The 9,733-nt window shown below is 37.9% G+C and overlaps 1 protein-coding gene across 1 annotated transcript; it reads right to left on the minus strand.

The window, feature by feature from the left end:
* Nucleotides 1–407: 407 nt before the first annotated feature.
* Nucleotides 408–6,406, minus strand: LOC133527378 (transcription factor mef2A-like). Its single transcript, XM_061864341.1, has 4 exons — nucleotides 6,168–6,406; nucleotides 2,185–2,572; nucleotides 1,468–1,704; nucleotides 408–1,186 (listed from the first exon to the last, which is right to left on the minus strand). The coding sequence occupies exons 1-4, from the start codon at nucleotides 6,174–6,176 to the stop codon at nucleotides 837–839; spliced, it is 984 nt and encodes a 327-aa protein (XP_061720325.1). The 5' UTR covers nucleotides 6,177–6,406; the 3' UTR covers nucleotides 408–836.
* Between the last annotated feature and the right edge of the window lie 3,327 nt (nucleotides 6,407–9,733).

Consider the following 9,733-nt stretch of genomic DNA (forward strand, 5'->3'; position numbering starts at 1 on the left):
CTCCTTATTTCTATATGGCAGAACTCATCACTTTATCATTGCAAATGCATGCTGAGTTGGTTTGGTCGAACCTACAGAGTATAACTTCTAGATTGAATCTTCCAGATTGGTGGAATTGGATGAAATTCCTGAATACACAAGCTAAGCTGAACAAATGACATTGTTATCGTCTAAAACAGGTTCATTGACATTTCCCATGGTTGAATTTTGGGATTCAATTTGAAGATTGATGTTTAGGTACATTCAATTCAGACCCACCACCCTTTCGGATGCAGCCTCGTGACGGCAAGTTTTCAATATTAAAAATGGCGACCGCTGCATGCGCAGTTGTCGGAGAGCGTCCATTTCGAGGCATCTAGCCGCACGAGGCCGTTGTTATCAACTTTGGGATTAAAATAAAATAGTGATTGTAATATTAGTAACAAATGTATATACATATAGGTACACAAAAAATAACAATAACAAGGAACAGATCAATTTGGTCACTTTCTTATTTACATATTTATAATTATTTATAACACACCACACTGTAAATGTCCAATCCGCTTTTCTGACTTCCTCCTCAGTCTTTTTTTTATATCATAATTTACATCAAACACATACTGTTCGTAATCTTTAGTTGCTTTTCTAGTTAAATTACCTAATACATATGAAGTTGCCACAGTTTGTCTTGTCTATTAGGAGAACTAGGAACTTTACAATATCCTTAACATATAAAAATCTAAGTCATATTTTTAGTAATATTATCGAAATAATTCAGTTTGATACGTTCGCCATTCAACCTTTCATATTTCCTTTTCAACTTCTTCCTTTAGTGTGGCGGCTACAATAATAGATCACTTCCATCCACTGTACCCAGCTGTGGTGGCGGCCTCCTGCCCAACCCACCCCTGCTCCTGCTGATACTGCTGCTGGTACAACTCCTGGCCGTGCTGGACCTGTTGGATCTCAGGCGCGTGCTGGATCTCTGGAAGCTGCTGCTGAATCTCAGGGTGTTGTTGAATAGCGATCTGTTGGACTGGTTGGATTTCAGTGATCTGTTGGTGCTGGATGGGGATCTGTTGGACTGGCTGGATCTCAGCGAAGTGCTGCGGTTGAAGATCATTGATCTGCTGGATGCTCTGGCTGTGTTGATGTTGTGATCGGTGGCGCTGCTGTTGAAGCTCGGTTTCTTCTTTGTAGCTTCCTAAAAAATTAAAGCAAAGCCTAGTTATCAAAGATGCCTGTAGAATAAAAATATTAAGACTAGTTGACAAGCAGGAGTAAAACGATCTGTTCAGTTATCTTATAAAGAAAACATCTCTCTAATTGATCCTGTTTAGAGATGCCTATTTCCTTACTGCTATATTCCCTTTTATTAGTTTCAAGTAGATATCATATTATTGTTTTACTGTTTTCTTCGTTTATGTCTAATAGACAAAAAACTTTTAGACTTCTTTTCCATGGTAATAATGAAACCTTAATTACCATCATCATAAACGCCGTTATTATTCGCCGCCTCCCTCTGGTTTAGCTCGATGCTCTTCTGTATAGCCTCAGGAATCGGCGGGGGGGTTGGTAGATGAGCTCCCTGGGCTCTGAAGCCGTTCTCGTCAGCTGTGTACGTCACAGTATAGACCTGTCCGTCGTCGCCGGCGTAGGAGTAACCGCCTTGCGCGCGGAGGGTTTTGCCTTGGACGGAACCTTGCTCTTGGACTTTGATTCCTGAGGAAAATAGAGATAGGGGTTGTACTGATAATTTCCATTGGATGATGTTTATCACTTCCTACTTTTAAGGATACCAGGTAAGGATAGTAAGGATAGTAGCAGACAACTTCATCGTGTCAAAATATTTAACAACACAGCTCGGTGACTCATCTGTTAATTCAAAACTTGTTACAGTTTGGCGTTTGTTCGCCAATAAACCACTTACTTTTTTTTTGTATAGGCATGTACCGTTTTATTCGTAGGTTTATATAGCTAAAACACGATTATCCAGCACTATTTGATGGTTGAATGCCAAGACATCGTTGTGTAAGAATTTCACGCATAAATAACAAAAGGAGGTTGAATTACAGGCCTAGGTGTGTCACTCATTGCACCAGATACGTCTATTTCCGGACCTAATTTGAAGTAAGTTGTGTCAACATTTCATTGCAAGTTTGAGACAAAATATATAAAAAAACACATATTTTAAATCCTTACCATTCTCAGTCTCATAAGAGTACTGATAGTTTTTCCCATTATTTTCATTCTGGTAGCTAATTATCCTTGCTGACTTTTCAATGGAAGGCCTTTGAGATTGAAACGCATTCTGCCCAGCGAAAGCTTTCTGTCCAGCAAAAGTACTTTGTCCAGCGAACGATGCCTGCCCACTGGGAAACGCTACTGAGTGTCCTTGGGAATATCCGGCATCTGATTGGCTGAAATCCTGCTGGCTGTAGTGTGATTGGTCGCCGTAGACGCCTTGCTGCTGCAGCTCGAGCTGTGATTGGTAGGTTTCTGCGTTGTTGGCGAAGTGCTCCGTTGGTTGGGTGGTGTAGGGAACCGGGTCTGCTGATGCTACAGCTAGTATTGCTGCTAAGGATGTTATCTATAATGAAAAATAAATAAATACATAAGCATACAATTTTCAGATAATAAGTTTTTTGGGTACAAGCTTTTATCGCTGACTGTACTTTTCTTTCCACAGGCCACTAATACTCATCGAGACAATACTAAAAACTCCCAAACACAATTAGGTTGCGTTGTTTTATCACAGAGTTCCTATGGCCACCTCCTGTCTTCATCATCAGATCAGCTCGATGATAATATTGATAATATTGCATTGTCATCCGACTCTTACATATGTGTGCAAATTTTCACCTTCATCGGAAACCGGGAAGTGGGTCAAATTTAACTTGCAAGATTTGACCCGTACAAACATACCTATTTATTTACATTGCAAGTTAAATCAAAAGTTTGTAAAAAATAGAAACAAGGACTGTTTCTTATGACACAAAGTGTCTAACTAATTATATGTAATTGCTAATAGACAAAAGGTTCTTTTTTGCTTAAAACGGCGTATTTTAAGAACTGGGGGCCTCTTCGACTGGTCAAAGCTAAAATTGTGACGGCTATTTCATTATTTTTAAGAGTAAACGTCGAAAAAACTGCCTAGACATAAATGATTAAGTATCGTACCATAAGTACCATAACGCCTACCTACCGTGAACATAAATATTATCCGCTCCGCTATTATGAAGACGTACATCTTTCAAGAGTTTTATAATTAAATATAAATTAATTCCTGAGTATGGTTTTCGATGAAATTTTAAAGAGATAGGGCTTCGTTTTAAATGAGTTCCTTTCCCGCGAAAATTAAATTTCTAAGGTAAAATGCCCTCGAAGAAACAAAACGCCTGTATTTTTTTACGAGCAATTTCTATGCGGGTAATAATTTACAATAAAATTATTTTATATGATATAGGAGGCCTGATGGTAAGCAACTACCGATGCCCATGGATAGCTGCATCACCAGAGGGGTTGCAAGTGCATGGCCGGCTTTTAATATGGGAGCTTGGTATTCTTCTTGAAGATTTGAAGTTAGTACCTATATGAGTCTGTCAAGTCAGCTACTACGGAAAAAATGATAAAACAATTATTTATAGAATTTCAAAGTACAGTGGGCAGACACTAGAGCGTTCGGGCATTCTCGGCTCTATTCGGCTCAGCATTGCTCCGAACAATTATTAGGGTTGGGACAACTTGACGTCCCTTTGCGTGCACGACCACAGATAAGATAATGACTTGAATTTTGACAACCCTAAAAAGCTGAGAGGTACAGTGCCATACATTAGAAAGAGACAGCGTGATGATTTAACAACCGGTCGCAGCATGCATTGGGACTATTGTAGAAAAAGTGAACAGTAAAACGGTCTATGGATTGAAGTTTGAGTGGACAATGAGACTGGGTTATTGCAAAGACGTCCGGACACCTGCCATAACAATGTTTTCATTAGTTATCGAGGCAGGCGGTGACTCGCCGCCCACTAGATGGGCCCCTGAAACTGCCGTGTCGAAGACGACCAGGAGCAACACCGGTGTGAGCGGCTCAGGGGTGTCGAGAGGTGTACGCCGCTTTCTACCCAGTGCCTGATAACAGCCACTGTGCCAACTCCAGTCTGCAAATTTTTACTTCCACCCCTGGAGCATTTATTTATTTAAACTTTATTGCACACATAAAGAAAAATGTACAAATGGCGAACTTAATGCCAAAAGGCATTCTCTACCAGTCAACCATTGGGTCAAACAGAGACATTTCTGTATGTTGGAGCATTTAGCTCTAACGACTCCTCTCTGGACGGCCATTGAAGGCAAGCCAGAGCTGAGACCCCTTGGAGTCCACTCCGACCGATGAAGACACGCCGGAGACGGAGACCCTGACCGACTTATGGGAGTATTATTATTATTTAAAAAAATATTTATTCTGTGGCATGGGAACTCATTTTCTGACATCAAGTTGAAACCATCTCCTTCTAATGAGACTTCGTTGATTTCCAAATAATTGAAAGCGCAAAAACATATATGACTTTTTTTGTATTTCCGGAGATTTACCGATGTGAAACCATTTAATTTATTTATAGAAAACATTTTTAAAACTAACTAACTAACTGCTTTGGCTCAGCGATCCAAAAAGAATCTTGGCATCCGAAACAAGAGAACGCCACCTGTCCCGATCCAGCGCGGTTTCCTGCCATGAATTGGCATTCAGCCGACGCAGGTCCGCCTCCACGACATCACACCAGCGGTACCTGGGGCGCCCGATCGGTCGACGGCCGGTTGGTCGCCTCAAGTACGCTTCTTTGACTACGCGATCCTCCCCCATTCTTTAAAAACGTTCCTTTATGTATTCATTAAAATTACATGCATACCTATATTGTTTAAGTTAAATGTTAATAAAGCCATTCACCGCACCGTACAAAGTCATGTCACGGGTGCTTGCTTCCGCGTGTCAAATGATGATTTGATGACTTAATACAAAAGGTATTATTAGACTCTTTGTTTACGAATATTAAGTAAAGGCGGATATTATGTTTATTGTTTTCTTACAATTGTTGCCATAACTTTAATTAATTATTATTTTCTATATTGCATTATACTATCTTTAATTAGATTAGGGGTCTGTTTCACAAAGTCTGAGTAAAGTACATCTAATTCACAAATATGTTTTTTTTTAAGTTGTCGGTATTTATTAATCAACACATTTCAAGTAAACCAAATAACATAAATATTGTATCAAAACTTATAAACTAAACTAAATTATAACCATCGAAATTAATAATAATTAGAAAAAAAACACCCAAGTCCTAAACTAACATAAAAATTCACCCCTCGGCAAGGTGCCGTAGATGCTGGCAGAATTACCCCGCTGGATTGCAATACTAATGCGCTGTGCGAGGAAGCTGCCAGCCCTACGGTCCCCAGTCGCATCCACAAGCCTCTTTGACAAAGCCCCAAAAATTTCAGGGCACCGGGACCCCACGGGCCAAGTGTTTCCACACCAAAAGGGGTAAAACTATATTCTTGGCCGATGCGGCTGTACTTATAAATTAATTGACAGATTAAACTTCCAGCAAAACTTAGCAATTTATTTACCAGATACGTTTATTTGAAGATTGTGATACGCCAACGATCACTTTATTTTTCAGATAAGTGGTAAACTTATTCAGGGATTTACTTGGACATTCTTATAAATATTAAAAAATTAAACGAAAAGACGATAATCGATGGTTAGATTTGCCAAATCCAAAAAAAATTAGAGACCAAACCACTTTTTATTGGTTTCCTCAGTTTTTGGTCTCCCCGTTGGCAAGAATGTGGGAAAAATAATTATAATCAATTGAAGCGTCTTCGCTTGATTTGATATTGATGCGTGTGTAAAATATATTTTTTTACGTAAATAGGTACAGTCAACAACGTGAGTAAACCTTATTTTTCTATTGCTGTTTTTTTTTTGCGACAGGAAATGACTTTATTTTTATTTTATTTTTATTTCTTTGTCTCGTACAGCTTATAATTTTAAAGGGTTTCATAATGGCTTAGGGTTTAATGCCAAATCCTAGATTCCTTCATTGTTCCTTGGCTTTTTTTTTTCTAAATATGGCACATCACTACACAAAACTGTCACAACACTACACGTCACATACCAGCTTCATTTTTCACAAGTCCAGGAGCACTGATAACTGTAAACCACTCAGAATACTTTGGTTAGGAGTTTGAACCACGAATGTGTTCCGAAAATTTCACTGTTCCGTTTTTATAGCGAAAATTTTTGTGCGTATATCTGAGGCTGTTACACACTCAGCGTTGACCACTAAAACTATGGGCACCAGCAGCGGTAGCACAGTCGTATTTTTATTACTTGTGACTAAGCCTGTCACGTTCTAACAAGTATGTAAGTGCGAAAGTGACAGGCATAATGACAAGTGATAAAGATGAGACCGTGCTACGGCTGCAGGTAATTTTATACAATATTGGGAACTCACAAATAATATCTAAAACGAACACTATTCGTTCTAGATATTTTGGGGCCATATATCTTCTGAAAATGCTTGCCAAAATATATTCCAAAACAGGACGTAGTTTTATAATTTATCAGTATACATGATGGTCTTTTTTTCAATACCGTCATCAACTGACCTACATAGAAATAATAGTAGTTTGTATTCATGCACCTGACGGAGCCTGCGTTGTAGATATAAAGTTATAATCGCTGAATAAAAATATTTTAATAATATTAGGTGTGTATTAACATCCATCTTTTAAATTTTATACAACGGTTGTCATAAACAAGCTTAGGAACCACTTAGTAAGCAGCGCATCTTTGAGTACTATGTACACTACACTACACTAGTACAGTTAGCATTAAGAGTAGCATATAAAACAACGCGCCAAAAGTATCTGCCACCCTGGAATACTTTCATAAAATGAGATACATCTTCACTGTTCGCGTTGAAAGGTATCTGTCATAATCTAATTGTTCTATGTTCTGCAATAATTTACGGGGTGAATATATAGGTTATACTGAGCAACTTTTACTATGGGGCAACCTCAAAATCGCGAAAAAAAATTTGGCTGTTTCATACATTTTCGCTATCCGACCATGATATTTTCTATGCGAGAGTAATTTTTTTTTTTCGCGATTTCGGAGTTGGTCACATAGTAAAAGTTGCTCAGCCAGTAAATTATTGCAGGTGTCTTAATAAACACCCTGTAGAGACTTATTACAGTACAGAAAACCGCAGCCAAATAACACTGATGTTGTGTTCCTGCCGATCAGTAAAGTTGCCAGAGCCCAACGAGGGTGCGGAGTGTTAGGGTCGGCAACGCGCATGTAATTCCTTCTGGAGTTACAGGCGTACATAGGCTACGGAGACTGCTTACCATCAGGCGTATGCTTGTTTGTTATCGACGTAGTATAAAAAAAAACTTATATAAGATATGTATGTAGTAGCAGTCATACGCGCAATGCTCCAATCAAAATACAATTGTAAGCAGGTCCTAAGTCGAAAGCGTACGTGGTGCGCACGAGATGTATGAGGTAACGTTTGGGTAAGATGCGCCCGCGCCGGTCGGTGAACAACTGGAGCATTTTTCGGGTGCACGTTATAAGTGACAGAGGCGGCATTCATTTTTATTCAAATGTTACAAAAATTTATACATATAATTCAAATGTACAGATGTGTCACAATTAGTAGATTAGTATCCGATCAAAAACATTTTCATGTAAAATTTTGCCAATACGAAACCAAAAATTAATGAATGGAATTTTGTGTTAGTACAGTCAGCATCAATAGTAGCGGATGAAACAACGCGCCATAAGTATCTGATATCCCGGATAACTTTTCCAAATATAGATAAATCTCTAAAATTCATACTTCTCCTTCCTCCTTCCAAGTATATACTTTTGAAGGTGAATTTTGTAAAAGATATCTTTTACAGTTTTAATTGTTCTGCATATTTCTATATGCAGCTTCAAAGCCGTCAACTTTTCTTAAGCTATATATTGCAGACTGGTAGATACTTTTGAAACCTTGTTTGATCCGCTACTTTTGATGCTGACTGTACAAGGCCGGCCGTTTCGCTACCGTCATATGGGCTTAAGGTGAAAAATGTATTCACCGTTCATTATTTTACCATTTATTAAATTTGACCCACTTCCCGGTTTCCGACGAAGCTGAAAATTTGCATACATATGTAAGTCGGGTGATAATGCAATATTATGGTACCATCAAGCTGATCTGATGATGGCGACAGGAGGTAGCCATAGGAACTCTGTGATAAAACAACGCGAGTTGCGATAAGTAGGTATTAGTTGCCTGGAAAAAAAGTACAGTCAGCGATAAAAGCTTGTACCAAAAATGAAATTTTTGCCAAAAACATATTTAAATCTCAAGAGCCACATATTTTGACTAAGGTGTAAAGTTTGTGAAGTTAGGGCTTGTAGAGTTAGAAGACTTAGAAGCTTGGCAACATTTTACATGAAAATGGTTTCGACTTGGCAAAATTTTACATGAAAATGTTTTTGATGGGATTTAACTTATTTTTTGTATGTTACTTATGACAATCTTCCATCCCCCATAATTGAAAGGGTTGGTAAGGGTGATTAACTGATTAAAATCCAGAAATACGTATCTGGGGGTATCTTTTATGCAATCTGCTTTTTACTGATTCCATTATATTTTTACATATTCCATTATACTGATTTTGATGATTTAGTGAGTCAGTGACGAAAACGGGGGTTTTTAGATATGAAATTTTTTTTATATTTTATCTCTGACACTTAGAGACTTATACATCTCTAAAGAATTTTAGTATTTTATGGTTTTATTTTTTTATCATAGTTTTTTTTGTGTAATTTGACATTTAGAGACAGTATACATCTCTAATAAAGTATTTATTATTTCATAGATTCGATATTTGTAATTGTTTTTTTTTTTTTTATTTATTGTTTGTAAAAATGGACATGTAAAAGTGCCCCTGTGGCCTATTTGCTGAATAAATGTTTGATATTTGATATTTGAATAAAATCTAAAGTATGAGGGCTAGGCAATTGATATTTTTCATGTTGAATAAGTCTTTTATTGGCATTATATTCCGAGAATTTTGTTTATCCGGTATAATCCAAACAGAAGTTATCAGGCTTCAAACGAAGTACAAAAAAAATCAAGGTCTTTGCTCGTCTTGACGAGACGTCAAGACTTGAGTGTCTCATGGTGGTTTTTTCTTGAAGCCATTTTGGAATGACAGCTCGCGTAGCCAACATGCTATTTGCTATCGCTCCGTAGCGAACGAAAGGCAACTGTCACTGTCGCACTAATATAGACGAGTGATAGAGAGAGATGACTACAGCACGCTACGGAGCGTTAACGTTTAGCATGTTGGCTCTTTTACAGTGATGGTAATTTTTGCCATATTGCATTGCATAAAAATAGAAATGTTCTAAATATGTAACCACGTCAGCTAATTAATTAACACTTAATTAAAAAAGTATTAAATCAATGTCACTTCTATCCATTTTTGGTCAACGTTTTGCTGTGGCTTTCATTACGATTATTTATACATATTTTGTACATTATCTCGCCTCAAAGTACTTGTAGCTAAGTGGTTATTCCTGTAGATTCCAAACAGGAGACCATCGTTCGAATCCCGACTCGAATCGATAAGTTTCTGGGAACTTTATGTTCGAAATTTCACACATCCTTGCAGATAG

This window comes from Cydia pomonella, chromosome 18 (genome assembly GCF_033807575.1).
Source record: "Cydia pomonella isolate Wapato2018A chromosome 18, ilCydPomo1, whole genome shotgun sequence".
Taxonomy (NCBI): domain Eukaryota; kingdom Metazoa; phylum Arthropoda; class Insecta; order Lepidoptera; family Tortricidae; genus Cydia; species Cydia pomonella.